The following is a 27,232-nucleotide window of genomic DNA, read 5'->3' as shown; positions in this document are numbered from 1 at the left end:
TGAAACTGGGACACTAAGAAACAGAGTCACCCTCATGAGATTTAAAAAAAAAAATGTGCATGCAATTGCACAGAAAACATTTTTCTATCATGTTGGTCCAAGCAGAGGCCTCCTGTTTAGGTTCCTGAACAGTAAAGATCACAAGCCTGCTGCACTGCAATATTTATATATAGCAGTACTGGTGCACTGACTGACATCAGGTGCATTATAATAACCGTTTATACCTTGATGACATGCACAGATCAAAGTAACATCTTTCCACTTTCTTAATATCACCTGCACAGGAGTGGGATATTTACAAAACACTTCTGCTTTTTTTTTTTTTTTCTCAGATCTGTGCTCACACTGAAGCAAAAGATTGCCTCGACAAAGTATTATTTAGAAACCGTTGGCAGTTGGGCTGTGGCAGGCGTCTGTTTGAACCACCTTGCCAAAAGAAACAAGCAGTAAATCTCCTTAACAGGTAATAGGAGCTCCTTTTGATGACTGGTTGGAGCACAATGTGTTCTTCCTGGTTTTCTTTCCAGAACAATTGTTTATGTAAAGCATCTTCTTGTCTGTTGCCCGGGGAGAAATGTGAGAAATGTGGAGTGTATCAATGCTGAGCACACAGAGTTGTAACTTATAATGTGCTTGTGTCAATAACTGTATCTATTGTCTCTTTATCCCTTTAGAGCTAAATATATCTGGTTAAAAATATCAGAGGAGTTCTGTAATAACCCACAGGGCAGGACGGGATATCATGCTGGGTTAAGTGGCCCATGAGCTGGGTTGTTCATCAAACCCGCACACTGACTGATCATTTTACCCGAACTCTGGTTTATATGATTATATGTTGGGTTATATATATTTAATCCCATTACAGTGACCCTGGGCTGATGATTATGGATGACTTATGAACCAGGCCAATCATTTATTTAGACAAGATTTGTGTTGGTGCCAATATGAGTCAGGGTGTCTTCACAAAAACTTTGAGACAAGTCATCATTCATTCTATCTTTCTTTTCTTTTCTTTTTCTTTTTTTCTTCTTTTTCTTCTTCTTCTTTTTTACAATGTGCCATCCTTATTTTATTTATTTATTATTATTATTATTATTATTTTTTTTTTTTCCAATAGTGGCCTTGTTGTAGAGAAACAAGCTGCCCCCCTTCTTGAAAACCAGGCATAAAGCTCCAGAAAATTAGACCAACAGAGGACGCGGTTTCTTATCCGACGGGCTTTTCTTCTAGTCCTCCCGTCTTGAAGTGGCTGCATCAAGTTCACAACAAAACGTCGACAATACCGGAAACTGGATTCTTACCTTTCAAGACAAAAGCACAAAACTTGTCACTTGACGTCAGACTAAAATACTTGTTTGTACAAACTGTAGGAAAACACTCTATGAAATTAAATATGGCTGTTAAATAGACAGTAAAATAAACTATTAAGTAATGTTACATGTTTCCTGATGAAAATCTGCCTCATGGATGGATACATTAAAGGCTAGAACTTAGATTAGTTAAGTTACAAAACACTTAAACATGTAGAATGGGAGGCCCAATAGGCTCCCATTGAAATACTGTACAAGGCTGTCACAAAGGGAAATATAAATATGAGCATTAACACTTAAGCTATAACATTAACTGATAGAAAAGGATTGTGCATATATGTCCTCCAAATAGTTACTATTTTTTCGTTTGCCATTAATTTTCTCCTTAATTATGATGCACCTCGTTTTCGCTTTATTTGATTGCATTTGAAAAGCGTCGAAACAAGTTCATCCACGAGGTCCTTTATTTTTTAAAGCGACAACCGGAAGTGTATCTTTTTCCACCGGCGGACTTTACACTCGCGTCGCGGCTCGCCTGTGCCTCCAGCCCGTTGCTGCACTCAGTCGGACTGAAGCGGAGGCAGAAAGCAAGTGTGCACTGTCTCCCTCCTCGCTGATCTTTTTTTATTGGTTAAATGTACCTTCAGAGCTTGTCTTGTTTCTGCAGATTTAAAATTAATTGTTTCAATGACCAAGCGATTTAATTGCCCACTTTTGGATGAAGTCGGACTTCCCCTGTTCTTTCCAGACAAACACAATGTGACATTGTTGAATCAATCATTGTTTTATCCTTGACGGATTGCGGAGTACCTACACAGATCCAGGGAAGAGGGATTTAAGCATGGGCAAACTTCAGTCCAAACATGGTAAGACCTATAAATTGAAAGCCTTGAAAAAGTGCGAATTGAAAGTATTTGGCTTACACCAAGTAACGATCTTGTCTTGTTTTACATCCCCGTGTGTGTCCATGTGTTGATGGGATCAAGCGTGTAAGCGCAGAGAAAACCCTGAAGGTGAGGATAAACCTTGATAATGAGCGTAACATGACTGATGATCATCCACTTTTCTATAAATTCTCTATTTTGGTGAGTTTAATTCCCGCTGACGGTGTGTTTTCTCCTCATTTCAGGAGACAGTTTTGTCGTGAATGCCTTCCTCCGCAGAGGGATGGAGGAGTGTGAGAGGTACAGCGCGTCGGATCACAAGCTCAAGAACATGCAGGTATCAGCCTTTTTATTTTACATTTCCTCCCGCTGCTGGCGGCAGGCCTGAAGTTATATCAGAGTATTTTTGAAAGTGTTTTATACGTCAGTCCATGATGATCTGCTCTATTGATAGTTGAGCCATGATGATAAATGAAACGATCAAAGTCCCACACACTGTTGTGCCATTAGACTTCTGAAACAAATCTAATTATAGGCTACAGAGCATTGCCCAGAATAAAAATATAATATTTCACAGAGCATCATTTGTTAAGAGGCACTTTGAAATATTTTGGCAAAGGGTTTTTTCCCTACCCTGGTCTATTTGTGCATGGTAAATGAGGATATGATGACAGGTCAATTATTGTAGCACCTAAAAGGTTCATCTGCTGCCAAGGACCAGTGTCTTGTGATTATGCTGTGTGTGCATTATCCATCCTATGTCGAAATCATCCGATAATACTTCGGGTAATGCATTACCCAAACTCACTGCTGCAGAAAACTGTGCCAGGTGTCTGTTTGCATTTTCTGATGGAACGAAGGCAAGAGTCTGTGAAGCACTTCAAAGTTGTCTGGATGAAGCTGTTACATTCCGTCTAACAGAAAGATGAGATGGTATCTGCTTGACTTACTGGGAAACAAAGTGGATTGACAAGCATGTGCAAACTGCAAATACATGCGGATGTCTTTGCAGAAGTCGCAGGTTGTTGCTCCTTCTGTCGTTGCTGGCACTGACACAGCAGTGCAGTGGTTATTCTCCTGCCCGCACGCTGGATAGGCTCTGACAGCCATGAGCGCTGTGGAGGCTTGGCATAGCAGCGCGCAAACATGGCACAGACACTCACGGATGCACAGTGACACACAGAAACACACAGAGAAGCTACACTGCATCCCAGAGCGAGGCTGGATGGAAAGGTAGTCGTTTCTCAGACTGAGGCGGGATATAAAATTTGCTCTTGTGGCTGCTGGCATCATGACTAAGGGCTGTGTCTCACTCTCAATGCCTCCTATTCTAGTGCGGCTCCCAGTGGGCAGCCCTCTGTGGCATAACATTACATCACTTCAATTAGCGTGTCATTTTGAGGGGTGCGAGAGTCCCGAGTTCTCAGACAGAAATTATGGGAAGTTCACACAGAGGTACTGACAATCTGTTAGGTGGGTGGTTGTAATAGCTGAAGAGTTATGGATTATATCAGGGTTATAAACCGCCCACTCATGGCAAATTAAAAGAACTTTCCTCTACTTCAGAGGAATTCTCGTTCACACTCCCCCATAAGGAAACCACCAAAGGCGCAAGCTTGGGAGTTATTAGTAGGTTGGTCTTACTCTAACTTCTATCAAAGTCATGTCCCTGATTTATTTTGTGTCATTAGTGGGGTATAATATAGGCTTATCCATGCTCAGGCTAGAACTGGGTAAGTATCAGTAGTAAGCCTCTCAGCTGGTTGCTTTTCCTGTTTAACTTGAAACATACAGTATTTGTGAAGGAGCTTGCATTATAGGTGGACAGAGCAAACTGCAGTCACATCTGTTACGGCATTTATTGGCTAAAATGTGTGTTGTCAACATGTGTTTGGTTATTCAGTTTGCTTTTTTGCAATAACAAGTAACACGAGCACTATATTTTCCCATTTCATGATACTGTAGCTCTATTTCAAAGGATTTCTGGTTGGTGAATCAGTTTCAAGCTTATCCTTTAAGCCTCTATTAATACCTGCTATATATGTTCATGTCAAGAGCGGTTGTATTAAGTTATAGTCAGCATGCCATTTTCTGAAGGATTGTTGTGCATGTAAAACAAAAGCAAAGTTACCTGTGACTTACGTAATATTTGTAATGTAAGTCACTGCCTCTACATGGTGTGATGTTTTAACTGTTGCTAAGGCGCAGCAAGCATTGCTTTTTTTTCTCCCCCACATATGTCACTTTGTTGTAGCAATACCCCAAAAGCAATGATGGTAAGAATCAGCCTTCAAATAGAATATGATTATGAAATGAATAGATGCTTCCAGGACGCTTTCAACTCCGCTCAGTGAACACAGCGGTGCTGAATGTGCGACTACCTGCTCACAGTGACAGCTCTGTTCCTGCTGTTTGAAAAAGGCATTTACACGGAGATAGATGATTTCCCTTGGGATCTTTCTCATGCTGTGCAGTTCCCCATCTGATACCTTGTGTTTCACCGGCGAGAATTTCACTTTGGGCTGCGCTGAAAATAATGGCATTTCATTGGCTGTCACTTAATTCTTCACTGGGATTCAATTACACTGACATTTTTTCCCCTGATATAATCACAGGATTAAAGATTCTTAGATGTCTGTGGATTTGGACTGTGATTAAATGTGTAAAAATCAAAGAGGGGAAAAAAAACAACAGAGTGTCGCAGTTTCATTGTGATTTCTTTTTTGAGGAAAGTGAAGTTCAAGTGTTTTCACATCAATTGAAAGCACATTTTCGAGTGGAAGAGCTTCGATTGCGCTCGCTGTCTCGTCTTTTTCATCTCTCCCTGTGAGTGATTCAGCGCAGCTCTTGCCAGATAGTAGTTTTCACCATTTAGTCCTCAGGATATTTTGGACAGGCTTGGCCGCTGAGCTACAGGGACAGTTAAAAAGTGCTTATGATTTCATATTGGGAGGAGATTGGCCAAACACACTGTTTAGCGCTCACCATCCCCCTCCTCATTGTCAAATGGGGGAGTAGGATTCCTGAGCTGTCTGGCTGGGACTTCAAAGAACAGAGCTGGGAGTTATAAAAGGGCTCTGATATCAGTGGAGCCTCCGAACCCTCACCCCTCTATCCCCCTGTCCTGTCTGGGGGGATGGGCTGAGGGACGGAGCACTGCAGGAAAAAAAAAATAAACAGGAGGGTAATGTTGCCTAAAATCAGTCAGTATTAATCTGCTGAATAATACAATCATTTCTATGCATCCAAAAATGAGTCCAACCCTCTGTGGCATGATGGCGAGAAACCAGAAAACAACAAAGACCTTTTTAATTCTTGATATTGCTTCATGTCAAGATGCAAGATCGTAGCTGGCAGGCTGCCCTCTATATGTAAGCCTATAGCCTCCGCCTAAAGGCTGGCGATGGCAAGAAACAAAGAGAGAGAGTGATTCAGCAAGATGACGTGGCCCAACCTGCGAAAAGTCAATAAGATTTTGACGCTGCACTGCAGGTGTTCAAGACAAGTCATACCTGTCCAAGCACCTGGCGTAATGTGGTAATATCACCAGAGGCAAGATCAAAGTGACAGCCAAATTTCTGAGCCAAAACAGAGGGAGCGAGTACAGTCACATCGCCACATTTCCACCACACACACCTTTTATTTTATTTTATTTTATTTTTTTATTTTTTTGGAAAATGACCCCAGTCGGATGAACATGTAAAGTGTAGAGAGGCGGTGCATCCTGGCCCTGTACTTATCCAGACCTGTGCGCTCACCAGCTCTGTGAAGGTTCACTGTGTTTCACCCCGTGGAAACGTCAACAGTCCTGACCATGTTTCACACACACACAGTGCTTCATTTGGGAGCTTCAAACAGACATGCTTGGATAGCCAAATAATGACAGGCTAATTCAACCTTTCAGCACCATCTTTGTCTCAAGCCTTCCCAGAGCCTTACCCTGTTAAGAGGGAGTGTGTCAACATTTTAAATTCCACAACAAAGACCATTATTACTCATTTTGAAAGGTTAATAGCATGACACTTACAGTAAGGCTTTGTTAGGGATTCGTCTGGATGTTGTGATGTGCCAAAAAAGCTTAAAGACGCAAATTTATTTGGACTTGCAGAGAGTTATATAGCTCTCACTCTTCAATAATGAATTAGGCTCGAGAGCAAAGTTCCAAAGCAGCTCACTAAACCAATTGTGAACTAATGTTTTTTTTAATGTTCATTTGGATTTTCAGCCTGTGAATAAGACTTTCCCTTTATATAAAAATCACCTTTTGGCAATCTCGCTCAAAAATGGATGTTTTCTTTGGACACATTTGCCACTGGGCATTTGCGCACATCTTCTCCTGAACATGTTCATTTTGAGTTAGGAGTATTTGATTTGGATCTGCGGCAGGGATATCTGGGTAATCTTAAGGCTGCACCCCCTCAATGACATTTTATTCTGCAGTTCGCTGAGCCACCACTTTGATACTGAGGTCATTCTTTCAGTTTTGAGCTGACTCCTCAAGTCTTTGAGCGTGTCTCGCTCTTGTTTCAGGCCTGCTCCATTGAAGCAATATTCTTGTCAGTCGCATCCTGTGACTTCTCCCTTCCGCTCGTCGCGCCGCTGCAAACAAGAAACTTTGAAGTGGCATCATACAAGTTGCACGGAGGAGACGAAACAACAGCAAAAAAAAGAGGTGTGCTCATGTATGTATTGGTTTTGAAGGGACTTGAAGGCATTTGGAGAGTTTGTTTTTTTCCACCCCCTCTTTTTTTTTTTTTTTTTTTTTTTTTAAATTGGCTTCACAAGAAGGCGAACTGTGAGCCTTCATCTCTGAATGAAAAGCATGTGGCTGGCATCCAGAACAGCGGGGTCTTTCAGCACGGCCCCGGCAGACATCTGTTCCTGGTTTGTACAGCAAAATCCTGGAGCAGCGAGAGGGGCTGTGGTGGGAAAGGGGGGGTGGGGGCGGGGTGGCAGGGAAGAGGAATAGAGGAGGAGGAGGAGGGCTGGGGGTGTTTTTTTTTTTTTCCTTTTTCTTGGGGAGATATTTGAGGGGTTTTGAAGGTAGTGGGGGAAGGGGAATAATAGAACGCCTTATCCGCCCCTTCAGTCGCATTGTTTGGGGAAGCCAGAGCTGACCATTGATCTTTTTTTTTTTTTTTTTTTTACCTCCTATGTTAACTTTTAACAGCTACTACACGTAAATCACTCCCATCTCTTGGCAGCTCCTTTTTGTGTCATGGTTGCCATTTGTCCAGAGCAAACATTCACTCCTCTGTCAGTGTAAACATCACCACACGGTTGGCTTCGACACTTGTTGCAAGTGTGAGGTGGTCGGGTTAGCCATTCTTTTACGGTGGAGTGTCTGAGTGTATATCACCACATGGCTTTGCCTGTGAGTCAGAGGCCGAGTCTTTCCCTCTATGTGTGTGTGTGTGTGTGCAGAAATGAATGAGAGAGTGTCCCGTGCTTCATGGAAAAAGACATTAGAACACTGCAGGCAGATTAAATGTTTATTTATTTGAGGATATTTATACTGTCTGAGGTACTTTGATGCTGTTTGCTCACTTTCGGCCTCGTTCCCCTGTGACCAGCGCTGGTGAGCGCAGCGAGGCCTGTCTGTGGTCATGAGGAGGAACCCAGGAGCCACCAGACACGGCTCACAATCTCTTATCAATGGCAGATCCAAACTTTGTCGCTAAATGTAAATGTAATATTAGTAGCACAGTGCAGGACTGTATTTTGTAGTGTATTGAAAAGCCTCAATAGTTTTCCACTTCCCATACAGATAAGGGATAAAAGCTAAGGGGCAAAACAATAGACTTTTTTTTGTGGCAGATTCCAATCCCCAATACCAGTATACACTTTTGTAAGAATTCTGAGTTTTATTAAGTGGCACACTCCTAGAAAAAGGTCAGAATAAGCAAATATCAACAATAAAAGTAATATTGGACCAATACTGGTATTGCTTGTTGCAGCTAATATCAGCTGATACCACTACATCGATATATCGGTTCACCCCTATAGTCAACAGAATTAAATGGTTTGAACAAATTCTACATTTTCCCACAAATCAAAAGTGTAATTGTTTGAGTTTAGACAAGAAAAGTCAGTTTTTTCTCTCCCTGTCACACTGGAGTCCTTATCTGCAGACATGTGCGATGCAGCTCCGTTGCCTTCGGAGCTATCTCAGAGTCTCTTCATCAGCCCTTTGAAGTAACTTACTGTTTGTCGCTGCTCTTCATGAATTTCAATACATTTCTGTTTACTCGCTTCAGAGCAATCAGTCCGGCTTCACTGTTCAACGGCCCAGATTGTGCGGGAGTGATCACACATGTGAAGGTCTCCTCTTCCTTTTTGATTTCCCAGGACTGAAACCATCCTGGGTTTTCAGTCACATCAGTGGTCGCTGACAATTGGCTGGCAGCAGGGAGACCCCACTTCCCCCGCGCGGTCGGTGCAGCGGGGTGAAACAGTGTGGTGGCGGCTGTTTGGGGCAGTCCCGCCGAGGGTTAACACTGGTCTGTCTCTCTGCTCTCGCCCTGCCATAGGAAAGAAAATACCTGGAGCTGGAGCCCAGTGCTTAGCGCTGACATTTTTGGCTAAGGCTGCTGGATCCAAGTCTGTGTTTGATCTTGTGCTTCTCCCAGCCAAGTAAAACACCGGGAGACTCAAAGGTTATTACATTTTAGTGTGTAAGGTATGTTTCCACATAAACCCCTGTTCCCCCTTAGAAAGCTTTAGTTCTTTTCCAAGTGGACTTCATTTCGCAAGCCTTAGAGCAGCCAAGGGAATATTATATTTTTTTCAGTTATGGTTGTTATTATATGCTGTCATTATAGCCATTCTTAATTGAATACATTGTTGTAATTAGACCTTAAATAATGATAGTGAGCACACAGTGAGCTCTAGACCTCACACATATTCATTACATGATTAGAATAAAAAGTGCAAATTCATTTTTATTCTATACTTTGTTACTCTAAATATTTGCAGATTTAGAGGAGGACTGTGTCTTTTGCTTGTTTTCCTCTATAGAAAGGGAGATTCCTGTCTTGGACATGAGTTTGTTATTCTCTGGAGGCCAGTGGAAACTTGAGATTGTCTTCACAAAGGTCACGCGCTGACCTGACATATATTCCACAATGCAAGCACTGGGGAAACTAAATTGCACCATGCGGCACAATACACTGATAGCCAGGAATGACTTCAGTCACAAACAAAACAAAAGGCTTCAGTATGAACACCTCTGCTTGCGTGGTTTTGAGAGAAAAGCAAAGAATAGAGAAGGACGGGGATGGAAGGAAAAGTTGAGGTGGAAAAGAAACATGCAATAATGGGACAAAAATAAAATTAAAAAATATATTTATATAAAAATTAATTATGGAATTTCATTTGCACAGTAAACTACACATCAAAATGCATTTGACTATGGGACACCCTGTTAGTTCACCTGGTAGAGCACATGCCAGGCATCAAGGCTAAGTCAGCAGCGTGGGTTCAAATCCAACCTCGGTACTTTGCTACATGTAATCCCCTCTCTGTCTCCTCCGCCTTTCCTGTCTGTTTCTACTAGCACTACCAAATAAAGCAGAAATGACCAAAAACTATTTAAAAGCTGTGTTCAACTAGTAAAACCTAGCAACTTTTCCATTTGAAGACTAACACTAAAATACTGTGAAATGCCAAGTAGTTGACAGTTCAGCTATGCGTTGTTGAGCTCCTCAACGCTGCACGATCTTCTGATGTAATGTGCGTCTCTCTTTGCCAGACTAGATTACATTCACTTTCTGTGTTATTCTTGTATTAAAAGCTTACAGAGTCACTCCTGAATGCCTTAGAAACTCCATCCTTGCTGCACATTCCTGAACCTGACGCCCTGCTAGGTTTGGGGCTGGAGAGTGAAACACCACACACCACAAACCCTGGTTTCCTGTATGCTCAAAAAAAAAAAAAAAAAAAAAAAAACAGGTTCAAAAACCCCAGTGGAGGGCAAAGAGAGCTGCTGGCCATGGTTGTTCCTCATTGTTTTGATGCTTTGCTGCTGGAAGCACTTTTGAAAACAGTGGGCAGCCCCGGTGGGGTTGAAATTCTCCACCTCTTAATGTCGCCTTTTTTTTTTTTTTTTTTTTTTTTACAGATCAAGCTTTCTACATGATTTTTCCTCACATGATTGTTTATTCCCCACAAAGAACCAGCACCTTAAAATGTGAAGCACAAATTCCTTTGATGGCAGAGGTGACCCTGGAAAAGATGAGAGCAGAGCTGCATTAATATGATAATAGACTTTCAACAATAATCTTTGCCCTCTGTGTTCCTGTCCTCCAGTTTCATCTACACATAGCATGAGATTTATCAAACACACCCTCATCCCGACCCCTGAAGAGTTAGGCATCTTTCTCTCTGCTGTGAGTTGAGCCTCCCCCTCTTTTGGACCCCAAGCCTGCACATGTGTAGGTATCGCTATTATTCAGCTCATAAAACGCCACAGTCCCATCTGAAAGTGGTTAGCTGTTGAAACATACTAGCAGCTTCAAAGCTTGGATCTGGGCTCTGCAGACAGTGTAGGCCTGGCCCTCCTTCTGCACATCACATTCCTTTCCGATGGGGAATGGCTGCTAACTTGCTTTTGTTACACAAACCTGTTCCCCTCATCAAGACCCTAAAGGAAGCAGTTGATTTTTGTCATGGGTGGTAATTTTAGTTTGGGGAAGTCAGACTGTTAGCAGTACAGCTATCCAGGTTTATTCTGCTTATATTTTGAGCAGGAGTAAGAATCTAGTGTCTCTCGGGCTCTCTTGGTGTATTTATACACCTATCCACCTTTTGTGCTCTTTTCTATATGTGACAAAAAGGGAGGGAGAGGATGAAACAGTGCTGAAAGAGGCCACTGTTCTCATTTCCTCTGAAGGCAGCCTTCTTTTCTTCCCCCACCCATTTCTGCCCTGAGCCTATCCACTTCAAAAGCTGACCTGGCCCTCTGTGCCATGTAACATGTTTACCTAAAGGCTCATTTCAAATAAACAGCAGTTCTCCTTGAGATGCCTGCCCCCGTTACTGAGAGCCTTTTCAGAGAGACACCATCTGCTCCTATGAGGTGCTTCACAGAGAAACCGCCTTCTGCTCGGTCTTGATTTAATTGTGGTTTTCACTGACCATTCTAAGTGCAATATTCACATAATTACCAAAATCTGTTAGTGTAAAGAAAACAACAACAAAAAAGCAATATAAATATGTGAAACATAGAAAGCTAAACTTTCATTAGATATGTGTTTGAAAGGCTTTAAACAGTTGGTGGCTGAAATTGTGACAGTGATTATAAAACAACTTATATTTGAAGATCAGGGAAATTGAGTGGAAGGAGACTGGCACATAAAGCAAAAAAACAAACAAACAAAGAAATCACATATAGTCCAGTTGAGCAGTAGCCTGCTCTACAAGCAGCAGCTACTTCTCGATGTTGATAAGGGCCTGACTGATCCTATCAGTTCAAGAATGTCAGTGTATCAGAATATCTGAACTTTTACCCTCAGTGTCATGTGCTCAGCTTTGAGAACTACTTTATCCTAGTAACACTTGATTATCTCATAGCCTTTGTGGTGTTATTACACACCGGCACGCTCTACTATGTGAAGCACAAGTCTGCTTTGAACAGGTTTTATCAAACATGGTGTCATACTAAGTGTTTTTAAGCAGGCTTTTCCCCCTGGACTTAACCTCTAACGTAACTCTGGCGCGAAACACAACAAAACTCCATCAGTATGGAGGTTTGTGCCTTTTTATACCTGAGATAAGATAAGAATATATATACAGACTCATTGCTAATGCTGTCAGAGTAAGCAGTCTAAAGGAACTCAGCGCATGTTTTAGTGTGTACTCTTTCACAGCCCTGGTTTCCAGTAATTATGGCTGTGAGAGCAGCAGCTCTCTGTTCACTCTCCTGCAAAAGCTGAGCTGGGGAAGGAGGAGGAGCTGAGCTGAGCTGCCCTCTGCTCCACAGCCTTTTGATCTCTGCTTGTGCCATGGATGAATTATGTTCCAGAATTTCACACTGGGGAACAGTGTTTCAGACACACACAGCTAGTCTGTCAGGTCACTAAGGTGCACACATGGCAGCCTGAGACCAAAAGGAGGAACCACAGCAGTTACAGCCTTGCCAACTATGGCTTTTTAATCTCTGATTGGCGTTAGTTTATGCTGTGTCACTGGCAAATCATCTCATTCACAGTTTACACTATGAGGTTTTGGAATTCCTATCGTGAAGCTAAGAATGTAATGCAACATACAAATTATGCTCCTATCCCTTTTTTTATGCCAGTAATTTTCTTTGAGAATAATTCAATAGAAGGACGGCTGAGCTTGCCATGATTTGGTATTCGCAGTATCAGTAATTGGATCATGTGCTACTTTCTTTTTTCTGCCTCTCATCTGATCATCTTCAAATCTCAACTTTATCCCGTTTATACATGGGAAGTTGCGTAACATATTCCAAAGCGTTACAGCCAGTGGCCCGTTGGCTGTGGTCCATTCTACATATCCAGGCTTCCTTCACATCGTCTAAAGATCACGGAGGCTCCTTTATTTCCTGTGCCCAGCAGGAGTATATTTTTAGGAATCCTCAGGAAAACGCTTGGTTTTGACCCTGGGATGACCCCCTGTCCAGTTCCAGGCCTGTGAGGAACTTCACAGCTTGGAATTAAGCCTGTTCTTGCACCAGTGTAAAGAATTCTCTGAGACTGGCAATCTGTGCAGGTTGGAGGAGACAGCAGCACCACACAGTCAGAGAGAGAGAGTGTGTGTTAATAGTTAACTAGGATGCAGCCACATTGAACACAGGGTAGCTCGTTTTTTTTTTTTTTTTTTTTTTTTTTTTAAAGATATTATATTTAGGATGTCAAAAAGCTGTGTAGCACTTCACAAAGCCAAGGCATATTTGTAATGTCTCACCCAAACTGTCTTGGCATGATAGCCTCAAGTCTTACATATTTCATAGTAAGGAGCAACACTACCAATTATGCAAAGAAGTCATGTCTCCTGAGGTCGGAAAACCTGAGGTTTGGCAAGTGTTATTGAGAATAGTTAGGCTGTAGTATATGAGTTGTTAGAGGCTCTGCCTGTCTGCTTGCCTGCCTACCTTGGTTATTCATTGCAGCTTACTGTACTGTACTCGGTATTTTGGCTGTCTCTGACTGACAATCCTGTCCCCCTTCCCCTAAGGGCTGAATGCAGTAATAGTACAGTGCAACAGCCACTAGTCTCTGTTTGCCCAATATGCCTCCCAGATGGATGTGTTGAGAATTCATGCTACATTTCTGTCTGATTGGACACAGCTCCATAATCTGCTCTTATCGTGGGCAGTCATGTGGATCTACACTTTTCTGTGTAAGTTCTGAGATATCCATGGGGAGCTGTAACTAGTGTACTGTAAAGCTGTGGTCTGACTCTGACCCTGTCCCCGTGCTGCTAGAAGACATGCTGAGGAAGCCTCATGCCAAGAGGCAGCTCCTCTACAAGCACACTAGTGTGTGTGTCACAGATTTAGCTCTGAACTTATAAAAGTGGCTGCTGAAAAGTCAGTATATTGCATAGGATTAGTTGGATATCATCATACATTTGTGATATTACATGTATAGCACGGGGCAGTGGTGCTAATCTTCCACACTGACACTGGCGCTCTCCTTCCCAACATGGTTTGTTTACATTTCTCAGTCACCCACAGGAGCACTGTAATGCCTGTAAGCTGCACCAGCCTCCAAACACAGAGCCTTGCCCCTCTATGAACTGTTGAGCCTGGCGATTATCTCACAGGTGATTGCAATGATAAGTGACATGTCAATACTAAACAAACAGTTCGGAAGTTGACACTCACTACATCTCCAAATACACCCGTACAGGTGAACGTGACTGTGATGAAATGACTTTCACCCACCAGTGAAACACCCTTTGTTTTATAGCAAGCAGGCCTGGTGGAAAGGCGAACATGTTTGGTCTGATTTCTGGTAAATGTAGAAACAGTATTGACAGCAAGTGATGAGTACATTCAAAAGAAAACCCCTGCTACATCCAATCATTGCACTTGACCAGTTTTGAATGCTCCTCAGCTGGACAGAGAGCGCCTACCCCAGTGCGTGAGAGGTGGAGTTGCACAGGGCCATAAAGGGATCCGTGTCTCGGCCACCTGACCCACAACCTGGCATTCTGAGATCCACTGTGCTGTTTAAAGGGCCTGTGGAATGTGGAACAAATCCCCTCAGCTTTATCGGCCCGGGCGTGCTCCCCATTGGCTAGGCTTAAGAGCCAGGGGCCTGCGCGGGAGCTTACAGAATTTCACATGGAGGCCAGAAACAGAGGAACATCCTGTTGGAGTCTAACCGCCTGTCCCACACTGGCTTTGATATGTTGTTGCCTTGTGCTCTCTCTCTCTCTCTTGCTCTTGTTTGACCAGGGTATGTGTGTATGTGTGCTCACTGCCTGTGCTGTGTGTTCTGTCCAGTGCTTGTGTTCATTTTAGATTTGTGCAGTTTCTTCACATTTGGTAAACTAAGTATCCATTGTTTCACTCAGCTTCTTGCCTTATCAAGCCTTTTGCTTGCTACTTCTGTTAAAATAAGCCATTTTGTGATACCTTTGTTTGCCAGTAAATGTTTGAGCGCTCCTGTACATGTGATTGGTCATATAAAAGTCCACACAGAGGATATTGCATTACACCACCAAGCTCTGAGACCTTTGAATTAAACCAAAGTGCTCTCTGCGGCACTGTATGTGGCACCAAATTTCAGTCTAGTCTTGTGTAATATTTTGTGGTTCCCCTCTAGCAAACCACGACAGCCGCTATGTCTTTTTCTCCGGGCCTATAATTGATCAAATACTTTACCTCAAGCATGATGGTATGAAATACGCCTATAATTTAATACATTTGCCTAACCCAGATCCATAAATGTGATTCCACCCGCTTGTATGGGCCACACGGTTTCCAAGTTCCTACAGTAGCTGCCTGTGTGTGACAGCTGAGAAAGGAGGGCACTCCATTACATCAGACTCCTATCAAAGCCTGCTTTAATGAAGGCAGGCTGATTACAGCACTGGTGACAGATGCAGGGTGGTCAGCAGGCGATACTAATCTTTGTTTATGACATCCAGCAGGTCATAATCAAAGTGAGCGGAAGATCAGTGATAGGGTGGGGAGGGCACTGGAGGGGGTGTGCAGAGTCCAGGCTATGTCCTCTCCTGATTGAAGGGCCACGGGTGACTATCAGCGGTTTGCAGGCTGCCCTGACGTAGAGAGGCAAGCATGCTCATCTCTCTTCACAGCTGTTACACTGGGACCGAAGAGGCTTCGCCCCAACAATTCATGTCCTGCCAAGAAAGAAGCTTTGCCTCTTGTTTGACCTCGGAGAGTAGTGTCCCACTACTCTGAAAGGGCTGTATCAGGGCCATCTGGGCCACATGGGGCCCGTCCAGATGACAGCATGGCATTCTGCTCTTATCTTGCTGCCATTCATAGAGAGACATGTCATGTCAGTGACACGCAGATAAAATACCCCAATTAATGAGCAAAACCAATGTCAAGCAATGACGGGGATCAAAGGAGGGCTATCTCTGGGGCTCGACTCGCCAGTGTTGCCCTCACAATGGAGATTTGTGTAAAATACCTGCACTCACTGTGTGTTTTATAGCACAATACTGCATCATCACTGTATAATGTTGAGATTTCATGTCTCTAAATTTATCAGGCATTCTTAGTACAAACTGCCAGGCACATAGCAACAAGCTGAATTACAGGACTGTGCTGCTGACACTGGTTTGTGCTGTGAGTATTATACTGATGAATATTCTTGGGAAGACTAACTCAAATCCACCAGTATATAAGCAGCACTGTTTGTTTTAGTATGGCCACTTTGTAGTATTATTCACTGGCTGTGGTCAGTCTGGCTTGTCGGTTCTGAGCACCATAATCACACCGACTTGGACCGAGAGCTGAGGCCTGATCAGCCAGTGGGCGAGAGCTTGCTTTTCAACCACCAGGAGACCAACATTATTGTTCTTTTAGTCTCTTGCAAGAGAAGGGACATAAGTTGTGCAACAGGCCCTCTGTCTTTAGCTCCCCATATTTTCAGCCACAAACCCTTTCCCCCTCTCTCCAGCTCTCGTCTCGCTCTCTTTTTCTCCCTCTCCCTTCAATATAACAGCTCACATCTGGTTTTGAGTCAAGGCCAGCTTGGTTTCTTCTGGAATGGAGGGCTTTTATTCCTCAATGGCCCCACTCCCTCTCCAGTTTCATACTGTGGTAAAGGCTATGCCGTTTGTTTACAAAGTGGTGTTCCTTTCATTATATTGATACAACTCAATTCTCGTTTTCATCAGTGGGAAATCCCACAATCATCCCCAATTAATCGCCAGTGGGAGCAGGGATGGTGAGGTACTGGTTGGCTGGTGGTCATCCAGGCTTTCCTCTGGCGCCTACTTAAGTGTCAGTTGCAGGTGACTTTGTATTTCTAGAAACTGTGTACATCCTGGAGAACTCCCACCGTTGGCCACTCGGTCTTTATCTCCAAAGGTACTCTCTGAGTCAAATTGAGGAAATAACTGAGATTGTTGGTCTGGTTTGGAAAAGGAACTCCATACTACAATATACTGAAGTATCAGGTATGAAAAAAGGAGAGAAAAAAAGACCCAAACAGATGATTAAATACTCTACAGCCAACTAAGTTGTTGTTTCTAATTACAACTTTTGTAAAAATAAGCTATCTGAAGTATTTCAGAAAACCACACTAGCTTCAAAATTATATGAGTAGGTTTCCAGAAAGTATCCTGTTTTCGTATTTTTTCCAGCATATGTTTGGACTTGGATACACATCCAGACTGATCAAATTGCCATATTTCATACCCCGAGGCCAAGCGAAGTGTGTCAACAAACTTCATGTTAGCCTCTTCTGTTTTTGAAGATGCGATTTTCAAATCAGTTGTGTATCATATGGTTTGAAGAATAGACTAAAGCAGTGTGTGTGCTTATATTTAGGGGGTGAGTGAGGGGAGGAGAGTGCGAGAACAAAGATGTGCAGTGTTTTCCAGTGGGAGGATGGGTGGTAGGCAGGCAGGCAGAGAGACTGCTGGGGGATGTCTGATGTCACCTGGTAGGGAGCTATGAAAGCTTCCCCTGGTTACCCTATCCCACATAAAAGTCTGGCAGTAGGCTGAGGCTTTAGGGAAGCTTGGCAGAACTGCTGCATTAAGCAGGAACAAACATCACACACCTCTCTGTCTGTCTCTTATGTCAAGGCGCCTGGGAGACAGATCCTGTTTACATGGAACGCTGTCAGTGCATATATCCAATGCACTGTTTTATAAGACAATGGAGATCTAATACCTCTTCATCGGCTTGTCATTCTCGCTGAGGTGTCTGTCCCACATGCGGTTTTTCATCTATCTTCCCTGCGACTGATAAAACACCCTGTGTCGATGAGTACATCACAGGTTTCAGGTGTATGCCACTACTGGAAAACAGAAACTGCTCCCTCCAAATGCTAACACACTCTCATAGCCTACAGAACTGTTTATGATCTGATAGTGAAGGAATGAGAGTGGCGAGATGCCAGATAGCAGTTAATTACACATGTGGCAGGCAGATTTGAGCCCGACACTGTGGGCGATGTGGATGGAGATGCCATGTGTTTAGACGTTAAACGGCAGACTGCGGTCAGACCCAGCCTGCTCTCTCATTAGCTCCCCCATTGGATGTAATGAGCACGGAGGGAGGGCTGACTTTTCTCTTGAGATGCCATGTGTTCAGCACAGGTCTTGCTGCTGCCACCCCTTCCCCCCACACCGCTCAGTGAGACGTCTCCTGGTATCTGAATTTTAATTAGCGATGAGATCCGCCGGTGCCAGTTGGCTGATTGATTCATTTCATTAGATTTACTTGTGAATTCTGTCTTTCATTTAGAGGTGCTTACCTTGCTCTGCACCCCGATGGGAACGAGGATGAGAAGAATCAATGGTTTGCTTTGATGTTCCTCTGTGCAACAGAACAGTGTGTCTGTGTGAACTCCTTCTCCTTTACACACTGCCCTTCATTAAGGGACTGTAGTACAAAGAGGAGAGATAAAAGCATCCAGCTCGGAGAGGAAACAACAACTTGGCTACAGAAACCACAAAAAAATAGAAGCAGTCTGTGTTTATGTGGATGTGTGTATTATAGATGCACATGTCTGGTGTCTGTGTGTGTGTGTCTGTGTGTGTGTGTATTTTGTGAGTGCTGATTAAAGACAGCTGCTTGTTTGGGGCCCAGGGAGCGGTACCGGTTGTCTCCACCTCTCCCAGAAACCTTCCAGAGTTTGTTAAAAAACCACCTCCACCTCTCCCACTGAGCTCCCAGGGACTGGAACAGGCAGCAGATAGGCCCTATCTCCCCGCTAACAAACCGTCTCCTCCTCTGCTCCTCACTCTTATCTGCCTCCCTCTTCTCCCATCTTCAATTCGTCTTATCTTTTCCTCTCCTCTCTCTTCCCTTTGTGCCCTCTTTTCCTGTGGTTCCTTTCTCCTGTATTCCCCCTGCTTACTTCCTGCCCCTCTTCTGTTCCTCCTATTTTCCCCCAATTGCTTCCCCTTTCTTTCCAATCACACCACCCCCTCCACTCCTCTTCTCTCCTCTTCTCTCCTCTCCTCTACTCTCCGCAAGCCTTGGCTCCCATTTCTCTCCCTGCTTTCTCTTAATGTCTCCCGTGGCCAATTTGCAGGGTGTCCGAGCCTTGACCCTGACACACAACCAGCTCCCCCTCCGCGGTGAAGGTCAGGGGCAGATTACAGGCTGAGGTATCATCCTCTGAAGTGAAGAATAATCACGGGCTCTGAGATTGTTAAATAGCACCACAGGCTCTGGCGCTGTCATTACCCTGAGAGGGGAGGGGAGGGGAAAGAGAGAGGGGCTCGTTCACCTAAACACATGCAGATGTGCAGACTCCAGTCGAGCCTCAGCTCTGTTGAAGGTACATGGAGTTCTTTTGTTTTCTAGCATCTCTCTGTTTTTTATTTGTCTCATTTCAGTTTGCCTCCTTGATTCAATCTGGTGAGATTTTATTTCAAAGTGTGTGTGGACCAGCTAAGTGGACTGGGAATGACGTAAATGAGATGAATCATTTGTTGTTTAAATAGTTGCGGTTTAGGGCCTGTGCTGCGCTTAATTTTCATTGTTTCCACAATCCAATCTAATTAAAGTTGTTGTTGTGTGTATTTTTGTGTATGTGTGTGTATTTGTGCCTTTGCCTCTGTGTGTCTGTGCATAGTGCATGTGTGGGATGGTTATGAAATCATTGTGGTTCTGTCTTACGCAGAATATAGATTATTCACATATGACAGCAGAGCTTTCACATTTGCCCCCCTCCCTTTTCCCCTTTATCCCCCCTCACTCTTTTGTTTTATGGCTATGGAATTGTGTGTTTAATCAGTCCCATCCTCTCCACATGGAATTTTCCATCTGGCAATTTCACCCAATTCAAAATAAATACACACATATTGCTCAGAGCTCATCATGAAGTGTGTTTTATATAAATCAAACGCAAAACTTCTCTTTGGGCAATATAGAAAACTTTTATTGAAAACTGGGCTTCCATCAAACTGGTTGCATGTGAAGTGGGATAAGAACTAACAGGTTGGCTGAGACAGGGCTTGGATGATGGAGTGCATTATGGGTTTTTTTGATGGATGCGAGGGTCTGTTTGAAGGGCTTGCAGGAATCTGGAAAACTTGGCTGTGGCAGCACTCCCTCCGTCCCAGACAGTGAAACACAATAAGCGTGCAGATGTTCAAAGTGTTTGTCCGTGCTGGAGCCTCCAGCCTTCTGCCTCTCATCTGAGTAGGAAATGCTTTAGCTGGAACTGTTTGTTTTCTCAATGTCTGTGGTCAAAGAACTGTAGATTCACTTACATCTCTCTCTCCCTCTCTCTCTCCCCTTCTCTTCTCTCCATTATTTCTCCGTCCCAGGAGTTTCCAAATGGTGAGCTGAAGGAAGGACAATTTGTAGATCATCACTGTCCCCTAGAGGGTAAGTTGAGAAGCACACGTTTTTAGTACATCCTCTCATCTGACAACAGATAATATATTTGATCAAAAGTGTATGAGCAATTATGATAGTATATATTAACGATATAACTTGAAGGCTGGTATACATAGACCAGTATAGTAGAACTGTGTGCATTTATTCCAGTGGGAAATTTAATGTTTAATATATTACAAATATATGTATCCTTCCAGTTTTTTAAGTCACAAGCTAATGAGCAGGTGTAGGTGCACACATATGACCATACAAGGACAATATTTTTTTTTTCATATATGCACATAAATTACACGTATTTTCTACATATATATCATCATGTCCAGAGGTGGTAGCATGTTTGGTTCATTTGTGACTATTTGTGTAACATATATAAACATGATTATCTGGTATAGGGGCATATTATATATTCATATGTTAGATAAAGGAATATTATATATTCATAGATTAGATTTCCATGGAGGTTATTTCAACTTTCCATCCTATGTCTAATATCTCTATGATAGTAAATCAAAGATTGGCTCCCAGCATCTTTTTTGTTTCCTCTTGGTGTGGGTGTGTAGGTAAGGTAGATCTAATTTGACTTCACAGGATCATATTCTTAAGCTGGATGTGCAAAATAGTGCAGTGCAGACGTTTTGGCCTATTTTCAGGCTTTCATCAGTGTGTACCTCCTTCCCAAACCAAAGCATGATAAACATCTGACTCAGGCTTTGTTATCTTGTGAAGGCTTTTGATTTGCCTTTTGAGTGCAGGAAACCATACAGAATATTGCCTAATTTCTGTATGAGAATTCAAAGTGTATGTTGTGCCAATTTAAAGTGTGTGTTGCTGTATTGACAGTGGTGCTCCCCCCCGAGAAGGCTGAGGGCTGTGAGAGCTACCTGCAGTACCTGCATCCAGAGGATGGAGAGCGGGAGGTGTCGAGGGAAGCGACCAAAGCTCCAGGGAAGAAACGCATCAGTCTGGATGTACGTAACCCAATACATGGTCCCAGTCCCTCTATTTAATGTCATTTTATAGCCATAAACCTCAGTATGTTCTGAGATACATATTGCAGAAATATTTTAGTTACTTGATTGGCATTAGACATTTTGTGGATGTTTATTCTATAAGCTACATGCAACAGCAGAAAGGTCCTGGGTCAGATTTTGGAGCCTTTCTGTATGGGGCATCCATGCTCATCACCACTTTAACCCAGAACAGTAATATGTTGTTGAAAACAACGGCGAAATCCAAAGAAAAATTGTTTAGGGGAAGAACATTCTCTCTTTAAGAAAATCAGAATTGGCTGCAGCAGCCAGCACATAGAGGACAGAAAATAGATACAGGATGCACTACAAAAAATAGTTAAAAATTAAAATGTAGTTATAAATAAATAGTTTTAAAAAGTGTTCTTAAAACAATCGAAAAATCTCTGCACATAGGATTAGATAGTCCCACTTTTTCCCAATGCAAATCAATTTGTTTTCAGAATTTTCATTTGTCATTTTCATTTGTCATTTGCATTGGAAACAAATGTGATGATTTCATCCCAAAACATAGAAAAACATAATTTTAAGGTTGAATATGAGAGTAAAAGACTTGTTAAGATGGAGATTTGTGCAGTGGGATGGGGCACCTCTCCACTCTGTACCTTATGTGGACAGAACATCTGTATGTGTGTTGACACTGCTCAAGACCATATCCTGATTGAATTTAGGGGCCAATAAATAGAATAAATAGATAGTAATATTTGGACTTGAATGCTTTAAAGAACTGCTTAGATCTACTTCTTTGTAATCACTCCTGGTTATGTAAGCTGAGGAGATATTATAGAACCATAAAGTGCTGCTTTTCTCCCTGGGGTCTCCGCCCCTTGTAAATGCACTGCCTCTAGCAGAGTGTCAGCTCTCCAACATGGCGGCACCAGGGTCCATGTTCCAAATGTTTATTTTTCCAATTACAACCATGTTACTAGATACATCTGAATCAAAGTTACTGCCAGAGAGCTGTAACTGAGAGTTGTGGTTAAGCTCTTTTTCCTGGAAGACCAGGTCATAGTGGCACGGCCCGCCACCCCCTCACTCTTCTCTTTATGTTCTCTGACACCAGGTGGGCAAGGCTAAATAGCTTCTGCTCATAAGTGATTTGTTTACCAAGTTGTAATTTACTTTGAAAGGCATAGAACAAAGGAGGGTCAGCCCACTGGAAACAGCTCTCAAAGTGTGTGAATTTATTTAAACCCAAATATGGCAGTTCAAACTCACTGCCCTTCATCGGACAGATTTCTTTTTCTTTGAAAGTTACTTCTGTTGAACTGAAGGGAGATTAGAGTGAATGGTGTAATGGATCCTACTTGTTAACAGATTTTCATGCAAAAGTGAATAAATCAACACTCTTACTCCCCCTTGACACAAATTAATGAATCGCACTGATGACACCACTGTAGTGGTTGAAATTGCTGTACTTTGCTGCCCTCTGTTGTCATAAATGTTACTGTAGTTGGGCAATGACATGCAGTTACTGTTGTAAGGTATTATTAAATTAATAAATGCACATTATAATGTGTCTGCAGGACTTGGAGTGTGATGTGTCTGTGGAGGACGACAACCGTCAGGAGTGGATCTTCACTCTGTATGACTTTGACAACAGTGGGAAAGTTACTAAAGAGGTAATGACTGGAGTGTCATCTGTATCATGGCATTCCCTGGGATGATCTTAATGTATGATGTGTCTCCTTGAAATGATAGTGAGTTGGCACATTTTTTTTCCTTAAGGTTCATTACTCATTAGTTTATTTATGCCACTTTAGGACATGTCCAGCTTGATGCACACCATCTACGATGTGGTGGACGCATCTGTGAATCACTCCTGCCACAATAAGAGTAAGACTCTGCGGGTCAAACTGACAGTCACTCCAGAGCCCAGGTCACACAGAAGAGATACGGGGGCAGGTGAGGAAAAAAACAGCGACATTTCATTATTTTCAGTGTTTCTTCTAGTTTTGTTTTGTAGGCATGGGGTGTGAGTTTGGTTGTGAGCCCTGGGTTTGCAGCTAAATGAATGTAAGGAAACACTGCCAGCTAGTGTTCAGTGTTAGTAAGTGTGTTCTGCTTGGCTCTTCTTCCTCAGATCGTGAGCAGGGTCGCTGTCACCAGGAGGATGGGCGCTCAGCTGACAAACGGCTCTCCTCCTACATCAGGTGTGTACATGCCCAATATACTTGCTTCAGGGCTGCACTGTGTGCATGGTAATGATCATAATTCCAGCAGATTAAAGCTAACCAGTGTAGTTTTCCTTGTAGACACCCTTTTTTTCTGTTTACGCTCCAAATGTCTCACCTGAACACATGAGGCCTCATTTATCAAAGTGGCATATAACAAATCTGAGCATAAAATGGTCATGCACTCATTTCACTGACAGGATCAGTATTTATCAATTTCATCTTTGGAGTAATGGTAAGATCAAACACACATTTGGTCAGAGAGCAGATTGCATTTTTGGACATAATCGTTCAACAAACCAGAAAATAGATTGATTTCGAAATAAATATGAATTCTCACCTGATTTGATCAATATAAGGTGATATCAGTAATAAATTACTGGGAGGTATATATACGGATATCTCGCTCTTTTTCTCAATTAACTATTTCATTGATCCTGCAGCTGTAGTAAATATGACTAACACTAACAATGCTCTTAATCAAACCCTAATTTTTTTGGCATTTTTTAAAAACACACACACATTCACATGTGCGCGCACACACACACACACACACACACACACACACACACACACACACACACACACACGTGTAAATGCCCATGAACTATACCTGTGTATGAAAGCCTGCAAGCTCAATCCTTGCCAGTCCTTTCATGACTGGCACTGATCTATCAATTTAAGATAAGATAGCTGTTTGTTCTGAGGAAGTGTGACTGGCTTATCAATCTTACATCTTCCCTGATACTCAAATATCCGCCCCTGTATGCGCAACTTTGATAAATGAGGCCCATTGTGTGTGTCCTTGAGGCCTAATAAATACACCTTTGTAAAGACTTACTTTCAAATATTGTGGTGCCCATAATGTGCAAGTTATGTAAACAAAACAGGGATCTGGTTTACCTGGCATGCACTGTAGTGCCACAAGTGGTCACAAACTACATTGGATACCCTTAACTACACAACTGATTGTGTTCTCTGTATTCTGTGTTGCACAACTAATGATGAGAGTGTTGCTCTTTTTTTTTTTTTTGCATCAGAGGACAGAGCAGTGAGGCACCGGCCCCCGAGGGTCAGCATTACTGTGTGGATGAGAACACGGAGAGGAGGAATCACTACCTGGACCTGGCCGGTATAGAAAACTACACCTCCAGATTTGAAGGTTTGTGCCTCTTTGTTGTGGCTTACAGGCTGCTTGTTCTTGTTGACTTGCATAAGTTAAAACTTTAACTGTTTTCAAAGCAAATTCACATTTTATGACACATTGGGAAGTAGAGCTGAGCAGTTAATCGAAATATTATCAAAATCACACTATGGCCAAGCGTAAAATCCAAATTGGAAGAGCTGCAGTTTTCAGATAAAAGTAAAATGTGTGCCAAAATACCAGTATAAATGAAGTATTGTTAGGTTACAGAGATTCCCTGGACACAAATTGTACTCTCCAGACACACGAAAACATGTTTGATTGGTAAAGAAACACCAACAAAAATCAAATTATTTTAATCTTTTTTTTTTCAAGGAAAATGATGATTGGTTGTCAAATAATTGCATTATGATTTTTTTCTTACCATATTGTTCAACTGGAACTCAACTGGACAGAGAGAGGATAGCAGTAACTCTGAGAAATTATTTTTTGGAAAAAGTATTTACTTTCTCTTTCACTTGTTTTCCAGGGACCACTGCCCCCTTTCCCCCTCAGGAGACCCACACTCGGAGCTCCCAGTCCCAGAGCCGCTCGCGCTCCCAGGAACCAGACACCCAAGTGGTTCACCAGCGCCGCTCGCAGGTCATCAGCGATAACTACAACCCTGCGGAGACTCGAGGCAAGGGCACGCAGTTCCTCAAATCTCCCAAGGGAACGTACAAGGGAGGCGGAGGGAATAACGGGGGCTTAGGAGGTGGCAAGTCCAGTAAATGCCACGGCTACCATGCTCCTCTGCAGAGCATGCTACATGGTGGCAACACAGCGGGCCACGGTGGCCAGGACGTGTACCACCTACCGCACCAGGCCCAGACATCTGGCCACCACCAGCACCCCTTGCAATACAGCCACAGCAAACGTCTAAGGGCCAAAGCTAGAGAGGCCCTGTCCCCGTCCAAAACCCCCCTGTCTCCTCCCTCCCACCCCCAGCAGCAGCCCCCAGTGCCCTCCGTACTGCCAAGCCTGGAGAGAGAGCAGGCATCCGGCCCGCCTGGGAGCCCTGGGTTTGTGGTTCCTCTGGTCCAGCGCCATGAGCACCACCACCACCATGAACACCACCACCACCACCACTACCACCATTACCATCAGACATGACCACCCTCAGAGGAGAGTGACTGAGACCGTACAAGACCAACCCCTGCACCAGTCTGAAGGACCTAACCTCATCCCATGGGAGCGTCTCCAGTTCTCTCCAGGGTCTTCTTTAGTTCTCCTCCTCTTATCAAGCTATACAGATATATCCTGAGATTTAGACGTGTTGAGGAATTTTGTAGTGTGACTGCTGATGTTGTTGGACTGGGGAGGGTTTCTCTGAAGTTACTGTGTAATGATGAAAGATGTGTGGCACAGTTTTGAATTGATTGTCAATAGATTTTCTGCTGGACTGCTCTGCCTGTCACTCATATTCAGAAAGGGATACCAGAAAAGGAACACATCAGAGGCCTTTTGACATGCAGTGACACCCCTTTCCCTCTCGATGCTGTTGGTCGACATGCTTGTCCCTGTAGAAGCTATATATGTGTCCGAGTGGGTGTGTTGTTCTGTGTGAGACCTTTCTAACCCATGGATCTCAGGTGTAAAGGTGCTGCTGCTCTTGAGCTTTTCACAAAGGCTACTTCCTCTGGGAGCCCTGCTGTGGACTGAGGGGCTTCCGGACCGAGGAAAAAAATATGAAATCACCACTGCCAGTTTTAATGCAAAAATATCTTGCTATATGTATAAAAAAAATCTATATATGTAAACACATTTTACTGTATAATTATTATACTGTATATGCATATTTCATCATGGATATAATTATGCATATATGTATTTTGTCTTTTATATATTTTAATAAACCTATATAGTTCATTCATATTTTTTGCAGCTAACATGTTTATTTTTGCTCATACTCCCAAAGGGAAATTAAGAAAATGTTGTGCAATACATTAAAGTCAGTGCCAGGCCTGATAATGGTGCACCTACTGCCACAGTGTGGTTAGAGAACAAACTACAAAACAACTCCACACCATATGCAGGCGTGAAAAATCTTCACTTTCATGTTAAAGGACAATTGCAGCTATTTCCTGTTGATAGTCAGATGGCTCTTTGAGAATCTGGTTAATCTGCACGGTTTGACTCTCCAGTCTAGTCAAAATTAGCCACTGCTAATGCCAAATGAATGGCAGTCAAAGTCATAAGTCATAAGTCAGTTTATTTATATAACATTTAAATACAACAAAGTGTTGCCCAAAGTGCTGCACGACGTCAGATACAGGGGAAAACAACAACAACAACAACAACAAAAAAAACATTAGAACAAAATTAATGCAAGTTAAAAACAAATTAAGACATTAAAAATCCCCAATAAAACGTGTTGTAGTTGATTTAATGCCATTTTAAGTGAGTCTAGTGGAATAGCCATCTATTACAGTAGTAGTAACTTTTAAAGATGAAAACGTAAAGCGCCTGGTACAACGTGTTCCTGTTAGACACCAATAAATTCAATTTAAAATTCAACCCCAGTAAATTCAAATAGGCCTACGTGATGAAACTGTACTTTAATTACCTTAGGGAACACGTGATTCCCATTCTCAAAGTGCAATCGCACAATATTCGTCACTC

The 27,232-nt window shown here is 42.8% G+C and overlaps 1 protein-coding gene across 2 annotated transcripts; it reads left to right on the top strand.

Annotated features, from left to right (window-relative positions):
• Positions 1 to 1,896: 1,896 nt before the first annotated feature.
• On the top strand, positions 1,897 to 26,446 carry nkd2b (NKD inhibitor of WNT signaling pathway 2b). Of its 2 annotated transcripts, none has more exons than XM_030071552.1 (10): positions 1,897 to 2,176; positions 2,297 to 2,323; positions 2,440 to 2,531; positions 20,153 to 20,213; positions 21,066 to 21,193; positions 22,780 to 22,875; positions 23,017 to 23,158; positions 23,337 to 23,400; positions 24,465 to 24,589; positions 25,101 to 26,446. In XM_030071552.1, the coding sequence occupies exons 1-10, from the start codon at positions 2,152 to 2,154 to the stop codon at positions 25,721 to 25,723; spliced, it is 1,383 nt and encodes a 460-aa protein (XP_029927412.1). In that variant the 5' UTR covers positions 1,897 to 2,151; the 3' UTR covers positions 25,724 to 26,446. The 2 variants fall into 2 exon arrangements, with proteins under 2 accessions (XP_029927412.1, XP_029927411.1); XM_030071551.1 differs by having other exon boundaries at positions 23,337 to 23,406; positions 24,468 to 24,589.
• Positions 26,447 to 27,232: the final 786 nt, after the last annotated feature.

The sequence above is a fragment of the Myripristis murdjan genome, chromosome 16, assembly GCF_902150065.1.
Source record: "Myripristis murdjan chromosome 16, fMyrMur1.1, whole genome shotgun sequence".
Taxonomy (NCBI): Eukaryota; Metazoa; Chordata; class Actinopteri; order Holocentriformes; family Holocentridae; genus Myripristis; species Myripristis murdjan.
This window is presented reverse-complemented; position numbering and strand designations above follow the sequence as displayed.